The sequence below is a fragment of the Psammomys obesus genome, unplaced genomic scaffold, assembly GCF_907164565.1.
Source record: "Psammomys obesus unplaced genomic scaffold, mPsaObe1.curated_primary_1811, whole genome shotgun sequence".
In the NCBI taxonomy this organism is placed as follows: domain Eukaryota; kingdom Metazoa; phylum Chordata; class Mammalia; order Rodentia; family Muridae; genus Psammomys; species Psammomys obesus.
Genome location: NW_026590767.1, coordinates 3,564,715 through 3,588,163, shown reverse-complemented (window position 1 = coordinate 3,588,163; position 23,449 = coordinate 3,564,715). Strand labels below are relative to the sequence as shown.

General features: G+C 47.8%; 1 protein-coding gene across 1 annotated transcript in view; it reads left to right on the top strand.

Annotated features, from left to right (window-relative positions):
* The first annotated feature begins 6,264 nt into the window (after positions 1-6,264).
* Chst15 (carbohydrate sulfotransferase 15) overlaps positions 6,265-23,449 on the top strand; it is a 32,918-nt gene continuing 15,733 nt past the window's right edge. Inside the window, exons 1-4 of the mRNA XM_055608939.1 lie at positions 6,265-6,955; positions 7,716-8,055; positions 10,068-10,214; positions 14,070-14,226. Coding sequence (XP_055464914.1) covers positions 6,410-6,955; positions 7,716-8,055; positions 10,068-10,214; positions 14,070-14,226 — 1,190 coding nt within the window. The 5' untranslated portion in view covers positions 6,265-6,409. The remainder of the gene's footprint in view (positions 6,956-7,715; positions 8,056-10,067; positions 10,215-14,069; positions 14,227-23,449) is intronic.

Genomic DNA, 23,449 nt, shown 5'->3' with positions numbered 1-23,449 from the left:
GAGGCCCTGTGCCTATATCCCAGCATCCATGGGGCTTGTAGACCAGCAAGACTAGTTACATTGGTGATCTCTGGGTCAGCGAGAGATGCTGTCTCAAAAAAAATAACTATCAGAACTACTGATGATGACATTTGATGCGAACCTCTTGCCTATATGAGAAAGAGAGAGAGAGAGAGAGTGTGTGTGTGTGTGTGTGTGTTTGTGTACCCTTCCACCCCCCACAAAGACAAGCATTGTTTATTGCTTGCACATAACTCTGTTGTCTGTTAGCTTTCTGTTTGGTTTCAGCAGCCTCTTTATGATATCTTTGAGCGAGTTAAAAAAAATTCCTTCCTCTACTTACTGATTAATATTCCTTGACAAAAAAAAAAAGAGTATTTTCATATACATAGCCCAAAGAAAGATGTCAGCATTTAGATATACTAACCGGAAGAAGGCTTTGTGTTTTAGTAAAGGTTAATTAAGACCCATCAAAAATTTCCCCTTAAAACATAAAAGTAAAATCATGTAATTAGCTATTTTCCCCTTTCTCCCCCCAGAGGGCATACATGAATGTTTCAGCTAAATGAAGCTATTTATTGAAGTCCATCTAGATTTCCTTTGAAGTTTCATACATCTTTTCTTCTGCTCTATCAGCTTCTAGCTACAATAATTTAATAAGTTTTTCCTAGGGTGAAATTGGATGCCCTTTATCGATCTTTCACTGAGGGGCATTCAATTACTTAATCTAAAGTGGTATTTCTGGGTCTCTCAATTACAATTTTGTTATAAATGGTTTGCTAATGATGCCTGGGGTACATAGGTTAATAGGGGGCATCCAAGCAAAGGCTGGGTAATTGAATGCTTTCTGTTTGGGGACCAGTTATCTGATCTCTCACAGTGGCACTGGGTTCCCACAGTTTGGGTCTACACCCACAGGGTGCAGTGTGAAGCCCTGGCCAGGAGGCCGCAGAACGGTAATGGATCTCTGAGTGCCTCGGTTCACTGCATGAATGAGAGCAGCAAAGGTCCTGTCTAGCTTGAGCCGGCTGGCACCAAGCACCGGCATTCCGGCCAGGTGAAGTGCAGGGGGAATGCGTTACCTGTTTCTGCAGGGAGAACACCTGAGTGTTAAGTTTCTGAGTGGCTGTCCGTGGGATCACCCATGGTGTATGGGAAAAGGGAGTCAAGGGGCATGACGGCAATCCATTTTTCTTCTAGTACAGTCAGCGGATTGGATTCCTCTCCCCCACTCCCAGCTGTGTTATTTAATAGTTACACAGCTCATGGAGAGCCTTGGGAAAGAATATGTAGCTTGCCTCTCTTTATGTACTTGGGCTAGTATCACTGCTAACTCTAGCCTTCAAGGCCATATAGACTCTAATCTCTGCATTTCCTCCCGTGTGGCTGATACCTTTTCCAAACCAGCACAAGTCCCCAAGGATCTGCCCACAGGTAGTTCTCAGCAGCTTTGCTTTCCCCCAGAGCTTCCCCCTCCCTCACTTCCCTCATCTTCATGGAACTGTGCTTCCTTCCTATTCCTCAAGCTTTGGCAACTCTCTGCTCACTGTGTATTGAATTCTGTCCTCTAAGACAGGCTCCACCTTCGGGACATTATACCCCCAAGGGAACTTTGCCCATGTCTAGACCTGGTTTTGCTTGTCCTGGCTCAGGGGCTCAGGGGCTGGGTGCTGCTCTAATGGTGGAGGCCCAGGGTGCTGCTGAACACCCTGCCCATCCTATAGTGCAGGGACAGCTTGTGCTGCGAGGAATTATCCAGCCAGGCCATGCATTGTGGCACCAAAGAGTCGACACCAAATACCTGTAGTCTGAGGGCTTATTTCAAAGAGCTTGCTCCACTTTAGGTCTCTGACAGGAATGCTGGGTTTCCAACATCCACACTTGCCTCTGAACTGACCACAGAGGCAAAGGTTCCCAGGATTTCCAGGAAATCCCTGGAAGAATGCATCACTCTCCAGGAAGTGTTCATCAGGAGAATGTTGTTCAGGACTGTCTAGCAGTAACACAGCCAGTCAGGCACAGGGATGGCCAGGCATGAGGACGAATACCCAGGATTCCCCTGTCTTTACCAAGCTCTGTGTGCTCATCAGCCCTGAAGTCCTCAGATCCTTGTGGTTTTGCATTTGGGCAGAGGTCTCACGAAACAGGGGAGATGGCTTCTGTCATCTGTCACCAGGGATTTGGGCTCCAGCTCTTATTCATCCTACCTGAGAGTTTAAGCTTTAACCAAGGCTTGGTCTTTTTGAAGCCCAGTCCCCATCCTGAAACTCCTAATGGCTCCTAGCTCCACTAAGGGTCACTTCATTAACATAACCTCAGGTGTGGTTGAAAGGAGCAGCTCTGAGCACCCAAGAAAGATTCCAAGTTGTGTGCTGGGGCGCTGAGGCTAAATACTAATTACATATGTCTGTCTACATGTATCTACATACTACATTTTATATTGACTTCTGCTCTTTACCCTAGAATATACCCAGCACACAGTCAGCTGTCAGAAAGTGTGTGCTGAACGAGTGAATGAATGAATGAATGAATGAATGAATGAATGAAATGAGAACACACTGTATTAGAATGTTTTTGTTGTTGGTGGTGTTTTGTTTTTGGTTTTTCAATGAGTAACAAATCCGTCTTGGAGTGGTTTGCCTACTTGGAAGCACAGCTACTAGGTAGAGGAACACTGGGCACGTTGGAGCCTGTCTTCCGTCCCATCCACACCCACTAAGATTGTCAGCTTCCCTGAGTCCTGAGATTTATTTGTTTTGCTTGAAATAAGATAGTTTAGCTCCTGGTTAGGAATGTTCTGTCCGTTCTGTTGGGTTCAGATGATGTGCATTCTTGTTCTGTGGCTTCAAGGTCTTTGTTTTATTTTTCTTTCTTTAATGAAAGCAAACAAACAAAAATTTTAACAGTAAGGCAGAAGGGTGTGAACACCCTCCCACCGAGTGCCTGCTTGGAGCCTCATTTTAAATCCTGCTTTGGCCTTGTCTTTGACAAGTGAAAAAAAAAATGTTTTCTTGGCTTCAGAGATGGAGTTTCCAAGGAGGGATCTTGCCCTTTTGTTTCTTTCGTTTGGAGGAATTGTTTGTACCAAGCAACGGGTCATGGGTGATGGAACACGCTGTAAGCAGAGGCTCCTGACATGCCCTGCCAGCTGCCCCAGTGGAGGAGAGGGACCCAGCTTGGTCCCAGGGCGTCTCCTCCCATGCTCCTCCTAAAGTCCGCATGCACGTCCAGCTGTCCCAGGCTCTGTCTGACTCTCAGCCCCTCAGCCCCAGTACTTCTCAATCTGGCCTCCTGGTTATAGTGATAATTCCCTGACCTACTCTGTATGGCGTGTGTGCATGTGTGGTCTCGGGGCACATGCCATGGTATGTGTGTGGAGGTCACATCAGTGCTTGTCTTCCACCCTTCTATGAGGCTGAGTCTCTTGTTCACTGCTGCATCTCTCAGGTTGTTGAGTCCTCAAACTTCTGGCAATTGTCCTGCCTCTGCCTCCCATTTTCCATAAAATAAAGTGTGGGCCAAGGGGATCTGAAGCCTTTTATGTGGGTTCTGGGGATCTGAACTCCGGTCGCTGTGCTCACATAGAAAGTGCTTTACCCACCGAGTCATCTCCCCAGTCCTGTACAATGCGACGTTTGTTTATTATATTTCTGGCTGTGGATTTACAAGGCTCATTTTCATAGGAAAGATCTACAAAGTGCTGCTGAAATGAACTGTATAGAATCTGTCCAGTTCACCTCTCCTCTAAATATTTAAGCACAAATGCTGGCAGCACACAGAACACTCTGTGGGTGGAAGAAACATCACTTGGCTAATTCCTTGCCAACGTATTTCAAGAAAACATGGGCTTTAGATCCCAGTGACATGAAGGTTTCTACTGTAGGTTTGTGACTGTTTATATGTACAGCCTGTAATGAAGGCTTAGTTAATGCCACTTCTCTGGGGACAGAGGCTTGTTTGAGGTGTACAATGGGACTTGAGTCCACCGCCCTTGGGCAATTGCCAACCCAAGGAAAAAGAATGTGGCTTAGGGTCTCCCATCTGGGATTGTGTATTACATGCTTTTAGAACTCACTGCCGGTTAAAGATTGTAATGTGGCTAGTGATGACTGTTCCCTATGTTGTGTACATTTCCTGGGTCACCAAACACATGTCAGGCCTATAGAAACTCTTTACACACATTAATTAATTTCGTGCCTTAAAAAAAGTTACAAGGGAATACTATTATTATTCTAATTTTACTGGTCCTTGAGGAAATGAGAACTCGGAGAGGTTGAATAGCTTAAGGTCACACAGCCAGTGGGTGGGCGTTTATGGCAGCTAGAAACCAAGTCAGGCTTTTTCATTAGTCATCTATTGCTCCTTTAATGGCATCTCCAAAGAAGTGTCATTTGGGGGAAAAATACACTTTAGAACCGTGGCATTATGTTAATGGATTTTTAAGAATCGGGTCTTTCCTGGGATGATGAAAGTGAAAAATGACTTCGGGGTCTGAAGTGTTACGTGCCTCAGGGGAATACTGTACATTGGATTTAATTGCTTAATAACTTAAAGTCAGATGTTTTTTTTTCATATGATACACTTGACTGAAAGAGAGGATCATTTCATTGTTGCTAAATTTTCATTAACTTTTGCTTCCTAAGCTGTGGCTGAGAGACTATGGAGGCTGTGAGGAGACAGCTTGGTTCCTTGTGCGTTTCCTTACCCTTCCCATCCCCCTCCTTACCACTCTTCAGATTTATCATTGAGTTAAAAAATGGTGTTTTGATTCTTCCCTCAAACTGGAAGTCATTGATGATCTTGGTCTGTCCTCCCTCCCTCCTGCCCTCCCTCCCTCTCTCCCTCCCTCCAACTTGACAAAAGCTAAAGTTATATGGGAAGAGAAATCTCAACTGAGAAAAGTCCCCCATCAGATTGGCCTGTAAGGCACATCTTTTGTTTGTTTGTTTTTTTTTTTTTTGAATTTTATTTTTTCTTATCAGTTACATTTTATTAACTCTGTATCCCAGCCGTGTCCCGATCCCTCATTCCCTCCCAGTCCCTCCCTCCCTCATCTCCACCGTGCCCCTTGCCAAGTCCACTAATAGGGGGGACCTCCTCCCCATTCATCTGATCCTGTTTTATCAGGTATCTTCAGGACTGGCTGCAAAGCTCTCCTCTGTGGCCTAACAGGACTGCTCCTCCCTTGGGGGGTGGGGAGGCCAAAGAGCCAGTCATTGAGTTCCTGTTAGAAATAGTCCTTGTTCCCCTCACTATGGGAAACCAATTGGTTACTGAGCTACCACAGGCTACATCTGAGCAGAGGTTCTAGGTTACATTCATACATGGTCCTTGGTTGCATGTCAGTCTCAGAAAAGACCCTGTGGTAAGGCACATCTTTAGAGCAGTTTCTTGCTAATGACTGACATGGCCCAGCTCTCTGTGGGTGTTTCCACTACTGGGCTAATGGTCCTGGGTTGTGTAAGAAAACAGGCTGAGCAAGCTATGAGGAGCCAGCCAGTAAGTAGTGCTTCTCCATGGCCTCTGTCTCCACGTTCCTGCCCTGACTTCTTTCAATGATGGACTGTGGTGAGGAACTGTAAGATGAAGTAATCCTTTTCCTCCCAAGCTGCTTTTGGTCATGGTGTTTTATCATAGCAGCAGAAACCCAAGGAAGATACTGTGTGTGGATCTGACGTCATTACACAATCTTGAGACACTGAGATATCATAGCTCAGATATGTGAATATACGGGTTATGCAAAATGTGGTATTTGGGGTCACATTTGGTGACAGAGCATGAGCCCTGAACCCATGCACAAAGGCCCCAAACATCTTCATTTATCTTGTAAGATCTGTGACTTGCTTATGAGCAAATAATTGTGACTGAAACGGAATGATGGAAGAGGGAGATGTATGTTTGCTCTTCTCTGGGATAAGAGTGTCTAAGTTACCACAAAACTTATCTTTGTTTATGTTTAGATTGCCTGGCATTAATAAGAATCTGCTCCCCATGAGTAAAAAACATTCTGGGGGAATGCCAGTCTTCCTGTCAGCGAGGAGCCCATGATGTCTGCTAATCTCCAGTGCGGCTCCATGCTCTCGACGGATGCCACTTCAACTTTCTTTGGTGCCATGGGAAAAACCTGAAGCACGAGCAAAATTGCTTCCAAACCTGTGGCCGCTTCAGTATTGCATGGCTGGTGCACAACAGACAGTTGGCATTTGCTTTTTTGTGCTGTCCTCCATATCTGAACCAAAGAATGCGTCTCCTTCTCTAGTGCATCGGTGTCTGCTGTCTTCTGCATTTGTTTCTGCTGCTTGTGCCTTCCCACCGTCTTCTGTCATCACAGGAAACCCTTGAAGTTTCTCAGTGGACTCCTCGAGGGCTGGCCCATGGCACTCTAAGCCAGCTCTCCAAGGTCTCTACCATGAGGCACTGCATCAATTGCTGCATACAGCTGTTCCCCGAAGACACACACAAACAGCAAGTTGCCTGCCAAGGAGGCCCCCATCATAGTCACCAGGCGTGCCCCACTTGCAAGGGAGAAAACAAAATTCTGTTTCGTGTGGACAGTAAGCAGATGAACTTGCTTGCTGTTCTCAAAGTGAGGACCGAGAGCAATGAGAACTGGGGTTGGTTTTTGCGCTTCAGGAAGGGGAAGCAATGTAGCCTGATCTTTGGATTGATAATAATGACCTTGGTGATGGCTTCTTACATCCTTTCTGGGGCTCATCAAGAGCTTTTGATTTCATCCCCTTTCCATTATGGGGGCTTTCCCAGCAACCCCAGCTTGATGGACAGCGAGAACCCAGGTGATGTGAAAGAGCATCACTACCAGCCTTCTGTAAATAATATCTCCTATGTGAAGGACTATCCAAGCATTAAGCTAATTATCGACAGCATCGCTGCCAGGATTGAGTTTACGAACAGGCAGCTCCCAGACTTACAAGATCTCAAGAGACAAGAGTTGCACGTGAGTAGCTGCCGGTCAGTCTTCATGATTGGCTTTTAAAGAATGGATTCTTCCTCCCCTACCGGCGTCTTTTGGAACATGACAGCCACTTCCTGGATGTCTTACAGCAAGGATAATTTGACAGCCTCTGGGATGAGAAAGCACTGTGTACTTATGCTATGGAAACGCCAAGGGGGGAGTTTGCTGTCCCAAATGGCCCTAGAGATGTTTAAAGATCATCTCTTCTCATCATTGCCATTTGGGGACTTCTTGCCTGCAATGGGGTCATGGTGGTTTAAGTTGCTTTTATAGATCACCATCATTTAGTATTTTTTAAAAAGATTTATTTTCAGCCATGTGTGTATGTGTATGCCTATATAGAGGTATGTGCATGTGAGGGCATGTGCCCATGAAAGCGAGTGAAGCTGAATCCCCTGAACTGGAGGCACAGGTGGTTGTGAGCTGCCTGATGTGGGTGCTGGGAGCCAAACTCTGATCTTGTGGAAGAGCAGCCACACTCTTAACTACTGAGCCACTTCTCCAGACCTGTCATTTAGACTTTGTTGTTGTTGGGACAGAGTCTCTCTGTATGTAGCCTTGGCTGTCCTGGAACTCACTGTGTAGACAAGGCTGGCCTGGAACTCACAGAGACCCACCTGCCTCTGCTTCCCAAGTGTAGGGATTACAGTTGTGGGTCACCACTCGTATTTGAGAATATGGTGGTTTTTTTTGCTAATTGTTTTCCTTCACTGTGTCCGTCCTCTTTTGTCTTCGATTGCAGATGTTTTCCGTAATCCCCAGTAAATTCCTTCCGAACAGCAAGAGCCCCTGTTGGTATGAGGAGTTCTCCGGCAGGAACAACACTGACCCCTACCTGACCAATTCCTATGTGCTGTACTCCAAGCGGTTCCGCTCCACCTTCGACGCTCTGCGAAAGGCCTTCTGGGGCCACCTGTCTCACGTGCGTGGCAAGCACTTCCGCCTGCGCTGCCTGCCGTACTTCTACATCATCGGGCAGCCCAAGTGCGGGACTACTGACCTCTATGACCGCCTTCGCCTGCATCCAGAAGTGAAATTCTCAGCCATCAAGGAGCCCCACTGGTGGACCCGGAAGCGCTTCGGTGAGTGTTGGGTCTCGTGATTTCCTTTGTCGTTGTGTGGATGCATGTTGTTGTGGCAGGTGAGGGGTGGGTATGAGATCCGGTGGAGGAAGGCAAGGTGAGGTTGGAGAGAAGATATATTGAGATCCAGAGACATGGCACTTGTCATTAGATAGTCACATTAGTCTGTCTTGTGGCATAGCAACAAAACGCCAGTGTTTATTTGGTTCATGATTCTCGGGGCTAAAGGTTCCAAAAAGTCTTTTGTCGAAGTCCTGGTGAGAGGCTGCTGGTTACATCACAAGATGGCAGAGAAAGAAAATGGTGACTGGCCACATGCAGCAGAGGCCAAATTCGTGGCGGGGCCTGGCTTTATAGTAACCCACTCTCACAGGAGCAGAATCACTCCCAAGAGAATAGCATTAAGCCCTCATTACCTAGTCACTTTCCACTGTGCTTTCCAAGGGTTCCATGACCCTCAGTACCCTGCCCTGAGTACCAGCCTCACACGAGCCTCTGGGGGATGCACTCAAACCATAGCAACGATTCACAGGCAAAGACACACCTAAGTGAGGTACTGGCTGAGTGTTAGCTGTGTGCAGGGCAAGTGGGCAGGTGCATAATGGAAACTTCTTGTTAATGTTGGGGTGTGTGCGTGTGTGAGAAAGTTGTCCCAAAGAACTTTAACACCCAACCTTAAGAGGGATCAATGTGTGCCAGGAACTGGGGTGGCTGGCGCCCAGCCCTTTACTGAAGCTGTCACACCTAGAGGAGACACAACCGTGGGCCTCAGCTGTGTGACCTTCCCTGTCTACCGCATGTGTCTGAAATGCACTGGAGATACATATCATCCCTGGTCAACAGGGTTGATTGTGGGCACTGCCTGCCTTGCCCCGCCTTGCAGGCTGGTTTCTGTTTCACCCAGCCCCAGGCACCCTGTGGCCCTTGGTCACTGTTTCCTGTCCATAACCTTTTCGTCCTGCCAGGAGACATTTGGTCACTGAAGCTAATGGGTGATACATGGCCTGTTGTCTGCCAAAGTCTGGGCGGACCATGAAGGCAGTTTCCATATAAAGGAACCAGGTCACTAGAAGAGAATCTTAAGACGTTTTCCTTAGACTAACCTTTCCTGACAGATGTTTGATTTCATCCTTTTGATGTTCATTCTGGAGTGGTTTAGCAGTAGCCGCGGAGTAGCCAAGGTCTAATGCATTTGATGTGCGCGTCTGAACACATACTCTCCCACTCCAGCCTGAGTTTCTCCTGAAGAGAAACCAGCTTCCTCCTGGCAGGAAGGAGGGAAGAACAGGGCAGGGCATGCCTCAGCTGCTAATATTCAATGTCACCTTGAGTCTCCTGTTATGTTGGCCAGAACTGTTCTCTTTCTGCTTTGCAGTACCTTTGGTAGCTGAGGTGCTGAGCAGTATATGTCTTTAAATGTTTACAAGCTATTTTAAGGCAGGGAACAAATTTCAGATGTGTGTGTCCATTAAGGGGACCCTCAGTTCACCTCACTGTTTGGACAAGTGGCAGTGTGCTTTTTGGAATACGTCCTTATGAAGCACCTATTGGCGAGCGCCTGAAGGTGACAGGATGCTGCTTCCTTGCTGCCTACCTTTTGTCCTTCTTTATATTTGGCACGTCTAGGTGCCAAATCATAGGTGCCACCACCGTGTGTCTGCTTTCATCTTGATTGGTGAAAATGGCGATCAACTCTCAACTCTAGCCCACCACGTATCCCCTTTTCTGCCTCTTGAATAGGCGTGGTGTCTTGTAAGTGGCCACTACCCGGCGGCAGTGGTGATGTCTTTCACTCTGTGAGGCGTGTACGCCCTGAAGGAGGCAGGTATTGACAGAGCTCGCCATCCCACACCCACGCACCTCCTCCAGAAGCTTAGCTGCATCAAGCTTTTTGCTGCTAAAGTTAGGTCCCCTGGACTTTTCCCTCCTTCTCTGGTCATGCTCCAGGAGGCCACCACCCCATCCATCAGTGGCAATGCTGCCTTCAGTAACTCACTTCTTGGTTCCTGTAGGAATCGTCCGCCTGAGGGATGGACTACGAGACCGCTACCCTGTGGAAGATTACCTGGACCTCTTTGACTTGGCTGCACACCAGATCCATCAAGGACTGCAGGCTGCCTCTGCAGAGCAGCCGAGCAAGATGAATAAAATCATTATTGGTAGGTAACTTCAGGGGACCTGGCAGAAGCTTCCTCTTTGGGGTCCTGGCCCATATTCTGGGCCTAGCGCTGTCTCACCTGCAGAGTGTTTGCAGGTGAGTCCCTTCCCCATGTGGCAATCACTCTTAATCACTCTTCGTCCCAGGTGAAACAGCCACATCATTTGTACCGTTACTCCAAAGCAGAAACATTCAGTGAGCTTGCTGATTCTGTGCAGACTCAAGGATAACTGAAATGGCTTTTTAAGAAAGTTGCCCTTTCTTTGTTGTTCCTTAAATTAAGCAGGTGTGTTTTCCTTCTTTTCACACTGGCCTGATTGGAGTTAGCTTTCTGATGAGTCACTGATGGAATGTGAGGACTGCAGGAAGGAGGCAGCATTTCCTCTTGGTCTCAGCAGAGCTCTGCCTGCTCCCTGGCACGAGTCTCCGTGTAACCCAAGCGCCTTTAAGCATTCAAAATGAAGTTGTTTGAGCAGCTTGTGCTCAGGACGTGGAGGCTGGAGAATCCTGAGTTTGAGGCGTGCTTGGCTCTTTAGCAAGACTCTGTCTGAACAAAGCAAAACTAAGCAAAGCCATACAAATGAAGCAAAGGAAGATGAGACAAACTGAGATCTTTTGATTAAAAAAAAATGTAAGAAAGTTTTATTGAAAATTTAAGCTGGACAGTGGTGGCAGCCATACATACCTTTAATCCCAGCACTTAGGAGGCAGAGGCAGGTAAATCTCTGAGTTTGAGGTCAACCTGATCGACAGAGTGAGTTCCAGGGCTACATAGGGAAACCCTGTCTCAGAAAAACAAACAGAGAAACAAACAACACAAGAAAAGAAAAACATTTTAATTTAGTTGTTTATATTTAGATGTGCACATTTTGATACGCAGACGTAATGAAATGATTGCTGCAGCTAATTAAATTAGCATATTTGTTTCCTCACGGCGCCCTTCATCCTTTAATCTTTCAAATGGTGGTAAGAGTCCCCGAGCCCCATCGCCCACCCCCAGCAAACCACAGCACACAGTGGGGCATTGCCGTCTCCAGGTCTGACTGTGCTTTGGATGCGAGACTCATCTCATCTGACAGAACTCCTTTTTCATCAGACTCAGCTTGAGATGAGGCGTTTATCTCCGACGCCTTCTGAAAAGGAGAAATTGAATCATACATTTCACTTAAATTGGTTCCCTGAGGCAATGATCTGTTTTGTGTTCCTGGATCCATTACATTTTGATTTTCTAAATCAAATGAATCTCTTGGTGAGCAGGGGAGATTGTGACCAGCCGCTTGGATGAGGACCCTTTCCCTGACTGAGGAGATTCTGGCATCTGCCAAAGTACCAAAGCCTGGACTGATAGCTGGATTGATTTTTTTTCTTTTCTTTTCTTTTTTTTTAATTCTTAAGTAAAATCTCTGAGAGCCGCTGGGAATGTACTCTATCCACCCCACACTTACAGTATGAATTGCGTGTTAGACTTTTTTTTTTTTTAAATTCAAACTCAGGGGTGCAAACACCCCATTTAATAGTCTAATTAATATTTTGCTGAGACTTCCATACCATATGCCTCTGGGGAAATCTCAGGATCTATGAAAGAGCTAAAAATATTCTACCCAAAGCCGAGAAACAGACTTAGAAAATGAATGAGAAAGGAAAGCTTTAATTTGGGTTCCCTAATTATAGTTACTGCTATATTTTAAAAAGAACAAGAAATAAAAAATGTCATGCTGATATTTACACCAAGCCAGGTTTGGTGCTGTGTCTTGTGATGGCCTCTTGGTGTGACAGGCAGTGTGGAGAAGCAGCTGACAAAGTGGCATCTGGCTCTGCTTGTCACCAGCCAGCTCTATGCCATGTGATAAGGCAGGTCTTTGTTTTCATCCCAGTCTACAGATCCATAATCTGCAAGGTGGGATGGCTGGATCAGATCAGGACCCGCTTCTCCCAGCCCTGGAATGTAGTTCAGCCCCTTTCACTCTTCCTCCCAATGAAGGCTTTGTCAGAGGTCAAAGGGTCACATCACCTTGGGTGCTAGGCCATGGGTCAGAGGAGGCCTTTTCTCTCAGCAGCTGCTGGGCAGAGAGACACTCAGGTGCTCAGGACTGAGGCAGCCAGGTTCTGTGGAGCTGAGGATGCCGACAGGCCCTGCTCTGCCTGCAAGGTACCTTGTCTCTGCTTGGTAGCTGATGGATTCTTGAATTTCTGATTTCCTCTTAGAGGAGACAGCCTATGCCTGCCTTGTTTCCCTCCTTGGTGCCTGGTGCCAAGACAATGCGGGGCATGAATTAGATGTCAAATGAACGCTTTCTGGGTGGATGAGGGCTGGGTGAACAGACAGATGGGAAGATGGTCCAATGCCTGCATGGTTCTAGAGCCAGCTCCGTTTTGACATCTGGCAGAATTTGTGCCAGTTGTGGTGTAGAAACTCCACTTGCATTTCATATCCCCTCCTTCACTGTGAGCCGATTTGCCAAAGGATGTCTGATAAACTTGTCTTTTCTCTCCTTGTTATGTTTAACAAACAACTAAAAAAGGAAAGAAGGCTTGGACGGAAATGTTCACCTGACATAATCACAGACCAAGCTGAAGAAATGGGCCTGCTATCTTGACGCATGACTATAACATGCTTATCACTGATCAGGGAATCTCTTCTTGCTTGGCCTGTCTCCGAGTGAGTGACATTGAGATGTGGCGCATGGTCCATGTCCAGAAATCAAGTGTAGAGCTGACTGGCTTGTCCACCCCATCCTGAAGGAATAGGCTGGGGGTAGTAGTGGCTATGGAAGGGGTGGGAACCAGTTATCCTCTCCCTAGATCCCTGGAGTCCCGTTCCTTCTTCATTTCTGCAGATAGTCACAAAACAAAACAAGATGAATAGGGCTGAAGATGGTTCATTTGCAGGGTGCTTGATGCACAAGTGTCAGGACCTGGAGTTTGGATTTCTAGCACCCATGAGAAAGCTGGGCATGGCTATATGCTCTTGTAACCCCAGTGGGCTTGCTGGACAGCCTGTCTAGGCAATTGGCAAACTCTGGGTTTCAGTGAAAGACCCAGATGAAAAAAGATAGAGCAATAGGAGACATTCCTTGTTGACTTCCAGTCTTTATAAGCAGGTGCGCATACGTGTGCACATAGGGACAGACGTCGCACACCCCGCCACATACACAACAACAACAATAGTAATTAGTTGAGTTATCCAAGAGTCTGTGTTGTTGAAGTGCCTGTGTCTTGGATTCACCTCTCTCCCCAAAGCTCCACTTCACATTTTTATCCTTCTGTTGGGCGGACTCTGATTAACTGGGTTGGGCTCTGTTCATCCATCCAGCATAAAGTGCTGCCTGTATAAAGAGCAGGGGAGAGGTGTGGGCAGTAGACAGCCGGCCATGTGGGGAGGGGGAGGCTTGAAGCTGAGACTCCCTGGGCCTCTGGCAAAGTCTTCCTCTCATTTGGTCCTAGATTGCCCCTAAATGTTATGCTTCCAAGGAAAGATAGATGTGAACTGCGTTCAAGTTTCCATCGAGTGTCTGCTTTCCTTCCTGATGGCTTTGAGGGAAGCTGTTTCGTAGAGTCTCAGTGGGCCCTTAAAATTGCCACAGAGCTATGAGCTGCCAGCAAAGCTAAATATTGTGAAATTAAAGTCCTAGGTGTTAGTAAAGGTTATATTTTTGTTCATCCTGGAGGAAGAAGCTGGGGGTGGGGGTGGCTGTGGCAGGGGTGGGTACCTCTCACCAGATGGCTGCCAACAATGCCCGATAAGCTTGTCTGTCATGGCTATTTAAGAGGAAGGTGCAGGAGCCAGGCTTGGCCTCTGGCTCACAGTGGGAGCCCATACCCTATGGCCTAGCATCTGCTCTGTGTCTGTTTGCAGGAGAGGCCAGCGCCTCTACCATGTGGGACAACAATGCCTGGACCTTCTTCTATGACAACAGCACAGATGGCGAGCCACCGTTCCTGACCCAAGACTTCATCCATGCCTTTCAGCCTGAAGCCAAGCTCATTGTCATGCTCAGGGACCCCGTGGAGAGGTGAGTGTGGGAGGGTGCCATGCTTTGCATTGTTTTTGGTGAAAAGAAAGGGCTTTTTGGAGCACAGTGTTTCCATCTCATCACAGACAAAAGCTGCCCGTTTAAGAAAAATAATAAACAAGCTCAACTTGCCATGTTTCTGCTGTTTCTTACATAAATGTTATTTTTAGGCCAATCCTCCATGCATTTAAACAAACTGTGGCCTATTCTCTTAGCAGTTTTGACTGTGGTCTGTGGGTGTTAGCCTCTGGTGGGTGGGTCTGACCAAGGGCCACAGGATACAAGTGCTGTTACGGCCTGGGGTTACCCTTAGCGTCGGGGGTGTTGGGATTCTCGGTGTGCTCTGGTTCCCAGAATTCCTTATTTCTTTAGTTGGTGAGTCCCCTTCAGTCCTCAGCTTTTAATGTGTATGTCCCTATAACCCTTACCGGCCCACCCCCACCTCCCTGGAAACCAAAGACTGGAGCTTGCATGAGGCATTGCTGATGGAGCTGAACAGATAGCACTAGAGTGGTGATGCTGTGTGTACTGTAGACTGCCAGGATCTTTATGTCACTTAGACTGCTGTGCCCTCCAGGTACCATCACGTCAGGAACAGGGGGTCTGGTCTCAAGATGTCCAGTCTAGGTCAGAACAGCTGTCTGCAGATGAACTGTCTTTTTTCCGCACCTTGTTCCCACTTATTCTCCTGTAAGCCATACAATCCAGTCTAATCATTTCCCACTAAGATAGCTACCTGATGTTTAAAGACAAGGCCTGCAGCCCTTTGTGCCTTATTTTCCATGTGTTTCTTTAAGTTGAATTATGACCCCTGCCCTAGATAACATATGCTGAGATCCTAAGTCCTGGTAGCTTTATCTGGAAATTGGGCCTTTGCAGATGAATTAGGGGATTTACCGTGTGAAGAGATTGAAGGATGTGGCCACAAGCCAGGGGATGCCAGGACCGCTGCACCCATTAGAAGCTGGGAGAGAGGTGTGGAATGTTAGAAGAAGCCAACACCTACATTTCACAAACCCGGCTTCCTGAATGACGGATGAAGATATTCCTGTCCTGTGCCAGTGGTGTGTGGCACTTTGTTACCACAGCCCTAGGAAATGCCTATTTGATTTCCTCCTCAGATGGCATGGCTTCCTGGCCTGACTGTAATGATAGCTGCGTTTGTTGTGGAGGTATTAGGGAATACACCCGAAACTGTGAAGGAAACAGGCTGTGTATGCTCTCCCACGCAGATAGCTATTAGTTATGTTTTTTGTGTGTTCTTCCAGACTTCTCTCCTGTCAGGTGCACATGTGTGCCATGTGTGTGCATCTGTGAGCACAGTTTTGTGACTATGTAGTCTAGCCTCCAGGGTTGCTGCCTGAGAGCACATGGTTGCCCTTCTCACTTGCTGAGCAGGGTTTCCAAATTTTCATGAGGCTCCAGAGGGGCTCCAGCTCTTCTTTAGAAGACTATTGGACAGGGACCATCTCTCGGGGGCAGCCTGGGACACAGGAGCCTCCTAGATCTACACTATGGGACAGCCACTGCATGGGGTTCCCAAGGCAACCGTCTACTTCTCTTCTAGGCAGGAAGTTGACCGTTTTTTTTTGTTTGTTTGTTGTTGTTTTGTTTTCATGGAGTGGGCTGGGTTTTCCTGGCCCAGAACAGCGGAGTGGGGGGTACATTCCTGTGGACAGGATTGCATAACTCTGCAAAAGACAGGCTTGAGGAAACTGACCCTCACTACCCACTGAGGTATTTTGACAGCTGTGTCTCCTTCATCTCCCATGCCACCTCAGCCCAAGTTCCCTGGTAGAACATTCTTTCTGATCACCACACACCTCCCTACTGTTCTTCCTGCTGCTTAATTCTGAGCAAGGTCAGTCAGATAGTGCCCAGTTTCAGAGCCTGAGAACTGAGGCTTTGGCAAGCACTCAGGGTCGATGGGGACTGAACGGTCTGACTTGCTTCTGTGTGTACCAGCCCCAGGAAGACCGGAACTCCCAGGCTTGCTGGGGAGACAGGCATGCTGCCACTGTATGTCATCATAGTCCTATCAACTACAGCTGGAAGGGAGAGAAAGGGAGCAAGCTTCCAAGCACGGAGGACCCTCAGTTGGAGGAGCTTCTCCCAGGCTGGGTTTTTAAAGGACAAGTAAAAGTTTACCACACAGGCAAGGATGGAAGGTAATCCAGGAAAAAAAACCACCCTGAGTCGAGAAGACATTACATATAGAGACCGTATGTCTTCTTGTTGGAGAGTGGATCCATTTCCCCCAGAGTGTCTTTTCCTGGAATTGTGCCTCTACCTCTGAGGATAGGAGTACTAGGAAACTGAGCCCTGGAACATCAGGCCAGCCCTGCTAGCCTGGCTCAGACATGGGGCCAGAAGAAGGACCTGTTCTACGTGCTTTCCTGGCCTGGCCATGGAAAGCACCTTGTTTCAAGTGTCCTACTCTGTGTTTCCTTCTTGCTTTGTTTCTTAGGGAACAAATGACCCCTGCTAGAAACTGAAGGCGAGAGCTTTCACCCTTTCTTGTCCTCAGCTTAACACATCCATGGAAGCACTTACTGAGCCCTTACTGTATGCTAGGTGTTCTGCTGAGTGCTTAGTTGCTGAAAGGCAAGCCCTGATAATGGTCCAGGGCTGCAGGCATTGCCTGTGTTGTGACCAGTGTGATAGTATTGGTGTGGGGAGGGGGAGGGAAGGATGTCTAGCAGCATTAGGCAGAAGGCCTACAGCATTAGGTAGCTAGCCGTGTGATAAGCTGCTGCAAGATGTCATAACTTCTACTGGCCACTTACTTCCTTTTCTGGTGGTCAGTGGCCTCAACGCTTCATCGCTGGGTTTTCTGCTTCCCGGTCAAGGTGTCTGTTAGTGTTGGGGTCTTATCCAAAAGCTTGGGAGGAAGGCTGATCAGCTCTCACACTCACATGGTTGTGGCCAAACTGGGTTTCTGCGGGGCTGTTGGCACACAGGCCTCCCTCTGTTCTGTTCTATTGTGATTTAGCTGGAGGTGGCTTTCAATCCCTGGCCACTGGGCTTTTCCAACATGGCCAATGGTGTCACCCAAGCAACAAAGGAGGGGTTTGCTAGCACACCACTTGTGATCAATTGCTGCTCTGCCATCTCAATACTGTTGCCATAGTTTGTGGGTCACAGATGCATCCCCTGGTCCAGCCACTCTCCTGGGTGTTTGTTGCCCACCTGGTGCTTGGAAACCTGGCGGCCTGTCCTGTAGCCCGGAGAAGAGTAACTTCAACGTGACGCCAGCTCCAGTATCTGCAGGGGGTTGTCACGTGTGTGCTTGTGCCATGAGTTAGAGAGAGCAGCAGCTGTTTGCCACCTCTTACACAATACCCAACATATGCAACAGTGGGAATTTTGTCTTTTGAAACCCATAGCTCACGGCCTATCTGGAGTGGCCAGCTCAGCTCCTTCCCCAACTCAGCTGGAAAGAATGATAAATATTGTGTGTTTAGGCTACTCTTGAAGAAACAAACACTACAGCCCAAGTCCGAATTAGTCCAACTGGCTCCTGGGCCTTTTGCCCACTTCAGCTGTTCTCTGGCCTTGACTTCTGCAAGTTGGAGATTCCTTGGGCCTCTCCATGCTAGTTGAATTGGCCCAAATTGTTCATTTAATTCTACAAGTTAGCCAGGGTGGAAGAGGGGTCTTTGGAGATTCTGATTCACAGTTAGTTTTTATTTCTGTTAATTGATTGAAGGCCGAGGGGTTGAACGTGCTAGGATTGGAGGAGGCTAATCCTAATAATGTTTAAGTTCCCAGGGAGAGAGACAGAGCAATAAATCTAATCTCCACCCCGGGGTAAGATATAGAAATAATGTCTGTGGGGTGGTTTGAATGGCAGGGGCCAGCCATGAATTCATGTTCTAAGTCTCTCTCTGTAAGAGGCTGCAACAGTTTAGAACTAATGGATCCCTGGGCTAAATTGTCTACTTAATTAAAAAGAAGCCACCAACAGACAAGCAGAACTTTTCTTCACTTAATCCTTCTCTGAAATGGTCCAGTTTTTTTTTTTTTTTAACTACATCTCTTGTTTGTGAGATGACCAGTGGAGTTTGCTTCCTAATGCAAGGCCATTCTCTTTGAGGAATGGCTCATGAGGAAGATGCTGGCTCCCTTGGCCTTGTCACATTTCTCTTCTGTTCAAGGGACATGGGGAGAGGGGCTCTGCACCATATATTAAGGCTTTTATACATCTACAGTTTTGTTTTGAATTCTGTGTAGTCATAGCATGATGCCCAGAAGTGGATATTCAGGAGTGATTGCCTTCCACATTTCATGATGATGGGTCTACAAGGAAGAAGGGCTCCATTTGGTTAGGTAGACTTCCATCTTGAGCCTGATCTCTTGGGCCTTGAAGCCTGTAGAGCTGTGTCCTTCACCTGGTTATATAAACTGACTTTTTAAGCAACCCTCTGGACTGGTTAAGTGATTAATCTACAAATAAACCAGGAAGGGAAGGGGGTTTTAGATGAAGTGTGCCCATTCCTTTGTAGTTGCTCATGCTCGTGGAGAGCACACGATAACAGTGAGGCTAAGCGTTCAGACAGGGATGTAGGCTTGACTGAGGCCACATAGTGTGCAGAATGTGTGGGGGCGTGCAGGTGGGGAGCAGCTTCTACCGCTGAGTGTGTATGCAGATTCGCAAGTGGATGGTGTGCCAGAGGGACCACTCCTGGGTACCCAAACAGCTTGCCTCAGAATTCTAGCTCTGCCAGTAAAAGGTTTGCCACCTGGGGCAAGCTATTTAAGCTATCTGTGTCTTATTTCCTCATCAGCAAAATGGGGTGAGTGAGCTGTTATTCAATTAAATGTGCACTCGTAAATTCGCTCATCAAATATTATTAAGCACCCTTGATGCGCTGAAGGCGCTATGTACATACGATGCTAAACTATCCATCTGCTTCCTGAAGCCCATGGCTAGTGGAGGTCTGAGCACAGGTTTCAGTAAAATCAGTGCACCAGCTCTCTCTCGAGTGCTATGCCGTGTGCCCTGCTCAGATCTTGCCTTGCTGGAGCTTGGTCAGCAAGTGAGAGTGAGTGTGACGCATGCACAGATAAGGTGAATGGGTTTCCCACCTTTTATTCCTCATCTCTTCATGATGGGTAAGTAGTCAGGCTGGGGTCCCATCACACCTGAGTCTCACAGAACTAAGTATTTCTCCTCTGTGGTGGCTCATTCCTAGCGTGGGCACCAAAGGCTGCTATTGTATGAAGCAGGAATTCTGCAAATTATCCTGTGGGGAGTGTGAAGACAAGACCAGCAGAGGAAGGATTGGGTCTCTGAAGCATCAACTGACTCCATGGTTCATCGGGGCTGTGATAGTCCTTCAGCATAGTTGGGTATTTCTTATCCATTAGCCACTGGATGTGAATTCTTTGGGGTTTCCCCTGGGTGATTTGAGTCTTTCAGTTGAAGTAGGGGGTGTTTCTGGTGAGAAAGGAGGAGAGACTTGTGGTTTTGCAAAGTTGTGTGAACAGTAAAGGTGAGGAGATGGAGAACTGAGCCCAGACTGGTCTTGTTCACATACCTCAGCTTCCAAGAGAGCAAAGTCTGAACTAGGGAAGGGGTTGGCACCAGTGGAAGGGAGCTGACCCAGGGAAGTCTCAGTGTGGCTGTGGCTGTGGCTGTGGCTGTGGCTGTGGCTGTGGCTGTATATCTTTGACCTGAGGTAGGGATCACTTGCATCTAAAACCCTCCTTTCAGTTGGGCCTCTCTTAGCCTGGGACCATTGGCTTCAGACCGCTGAGCAGGGAGGAGCCATTGCAGCAGCCACATCACAGAAGAGTGGGTGTCTTTGTCGGGGTACTGTATGAAGACTATCTGGGGTGACCAACATGTGAGGGACTACAACTTGTGATCGGAAGACAGGCTTTCAGACTTGAATCCTTCAACTCCCAAACTGTTTATCTTTAGGGTGCATTCGCCAGGCCACGGGCTGTCCCGCTTCTTTCCACAGAGACTGTTTGCAGAGGGCGGTTCAGGTGGGTCGGTGGATGAGCTACTGTACCCTGTGGCAAGAAGAGTGCTTCCCAACTGCTGACATGAGGAGAGGAGGGGTATACTAATGGGTTGGGATCTGGGCGTGTACTTTGGGTAGCCTCAGGACTGCCCAGATTGGTCACTTGTAAGGCTTCTGAGGCTATGTTGCAGGAAAGGTCAGTGCATGTCACCTATTGGCCACATCTGGTGTGGTAGTCACCCCTTCGAAATGAGGGTCCTGTGCCCCAGACCTAGGCTGGCTTAGAGCCTCCTGGTTTTCCTACCTGGGTAGGATCTCTGTCTGCCATCAGGATCGCAAGTGAGTAGTGAGAGGTGTTATGTAAGCATCTTTGTCTCAGCGATTCCAGGAGTGCTTGTAATGTCACCAGAGGATTTGTTCTCATTCCGTGAACTCTGGTGGGATGGACACATTGGAAGAGGCAGAGGTAGACACAGAACCCTCTTGTATTCAAGGAACCCCGGGCACCATGGGGAGGGAGAAAACTCTTGTTCAGTGTCCCAGCCAATAAGGAGCCTTGTATCACTTAGATGTGGTACATCTCTTACCCAGATGTTCTTAAGTGGGTAAGATGTTCCTCCTCTGTGTCACCTGTCTGGCCTAAAGTGACTCTAGACATTTTGTCACCTAATCTGGCCTGGCCAGTGCTGCCTCAATGTAGCTCATGGTGAAATATTCAAAGAGAAATATTCTGAAAGACAAAGGAGCTTCTTCTAAGCTACATGAAATGGCCAGGGTATTTTTTTTCCTAGTAGGAAATATATCTATAATGATTATTGATGCACCATATCAGAGTCTGGGAAGCTATTGATCCGTGATCAGAATGTGGATGCTGGCAAATGGAGAATAATGAGGCCAGCTGCTCTGGCATCTATCTCTGTGTCCCATTTGTTATGACCCTCACGTGGCTGCAACACTGGGAGACGGGGGTGGAGAGTTATTTGGAAGATACAAGTGTGCCCTCCTTTCAGGGGCTCTTGGTGAGGAGATGCAGCCGTTGACATGAGAGGCTATCGAGTTGGTGGCTGGGGTGGATAGTCGTGGAGCTGAGAGAGGAGACAGTGTTTTGGGGGAGAGCCAGCTTAAGAGGAATCAATACACCCAGTGGTCACTATACTAGTGCTGTCCTTGGACCCTTCCCCAAAAGGCATCTCTCAGAAGTCTGGAACTTGGAGCAGTCACTAGAACGAACATTCCCAGGTGAAGCCACCAATGGTTGCACTTTTGCATTTGAGCCTGACATGGAAGGCTGTGATTTGGTGTGTGCCTGTGAGTGACTTCTGACGTGGCCCTGCTGTTAAGATTCATTTGCTGCTTCCTGGGTAATGAGCATTTTCTGGAACCAGATCATCTTGATGGCCGTGCAACTCTGCATTTAGCCCATACTCACTCATCCACTGAATTCTAGAGTGCGCGATTGTGTCTGGCTGTAAAGGGGCTACGAGCAAAAATACTATGAAAACAGAAACCTGCTGCAGAGAGCGGTTTCACCAAACTAGTGACCTGGAGCCTCAATTTGCAGAGTACCCACGTGGAGGGAAGGCTGATGAAGAGACCTGTTGTCATTAGGAGCCAACACTGCTGACAGCTACTGAACGATGCAAGCACCATTAGCTTGTCCAAGTGATAAGTGGCCACAGCGTGTGCCGGTGTGCGATGGCCTCCAGAATGCCCATTTATTGCTGTTGTCATTTTTGTAGATGAGCGTTGTGGCTTGCCATAACACATTGACCTTTTGCGACAATGGGCAGTGCCGTTCCTCCTGTCATCTCCATGTTTGTTTGCTGCTCGGTCACACGTTGTAATTTTATACCAATCTCCGTGACTTATTAAGCAGTTCTAGGACAAAATTGACTCTTCCAAATCACTATGCACCTGAAGTGATAGAGACATCAAACAATATCCTCAAACCATTGACTCAAATGGCTGGCAACCACCTTGGGCAGCCTCTGGTCAGCCAGTACCCCAAGTTGGGAGGGGACATGGGCCTGTGGGCTTTGGGGTTGGGCAGACCTTGCTTTGTTTCTGGAATGTGTGACCTGGAGTGAGTCCCTGAACTTCTTTTAACTCCAGGTTTCTGTGTAATAGGGGTGTGGAGCTCATGAGGGTGGTTGTGGGGATAGAATGAGATATGAATGCTATGCCTAGCATGGGGCCTCTGCAAGTCCCTAAGAAACAGTTACAGGCTGGAAATGGAAGGAATTTCAGGGGATAACCTGACTTGGCCTTTACAAAGACCATGGACCAACAGTTGCTTTACTCCCCTGCCCCCTCCCCCTGTGCCCAACTATGGAATGGATAAAACAAAAAATATACATGGAAGCCAACAAGTTCTCAGACACTGAGCCATACCTCAGCCCCAGATCCTACTTAGGTGCTGTCACTATGCTAACCTTCAATTGTGCTAACTCAGAGCAGAGCCCCTTAATTGAGCAGCTGTGGCACTGAGGTACCCACCCAGGTATTTTGCGGTAGATAAGGCATTGTCTATCTCTGGCGGAATATGTGGTAATTTTAAGAGGAGCTCTCTTTTGCCCACAAACACACCCTTCTACCACTTCTCATGGGGTTCCAGAGCTCCCGGGGTTCCTCTGTACTCCAAAGAACTGACAAGGCATGGCTGGCCTTCACACAGGCCCACGGTTACAGATCTGCACCAGCAGGCATCTAAAATAACCGCAGCACAGAAGGCCTGGAATGTTCTTGGGCTTATATTTGGAATTGCCGTTGGAAACAGTCTTGGCCAAATGTAACACCCATCTGTTCAGAGTGGTTTGAGCTTGAGAAGATGAGGTGGATCACAGGAGGGGGCTGGGCAACCCTGATGCAGGGGGTTGGGGATTTAGGACCCCCTGTCCCTCTTGCTACTCTAAAACCTCCATCCCTTCCAGTCTGGGCTGCTGGAGCCACAGTGCTCACTGGAGAAAATTCCCCTTTTATGAAGCTGAGCTTTGCAGCCACTGGTCTGTTGTCTAGAGGTTCAGAAGAGCAATCATTCCTCTGGAGTCATTATTTCCCTGAGGATGCTACTCTTTTCCCCTCACCATCTGGCACCCAGCATCAAAGGTGGGCGTCCCTTTAGGCCTAGGCTTGACTGTTACTTTTCTGTACGCTCTCCAGACTTTTGTTGCTGTCTTTGTTAGTGTACCCTCAGGTGGCATCCAAGTCCCTACTGTCCTGTGATGATTCATACAGCTCACACCATGTTACTC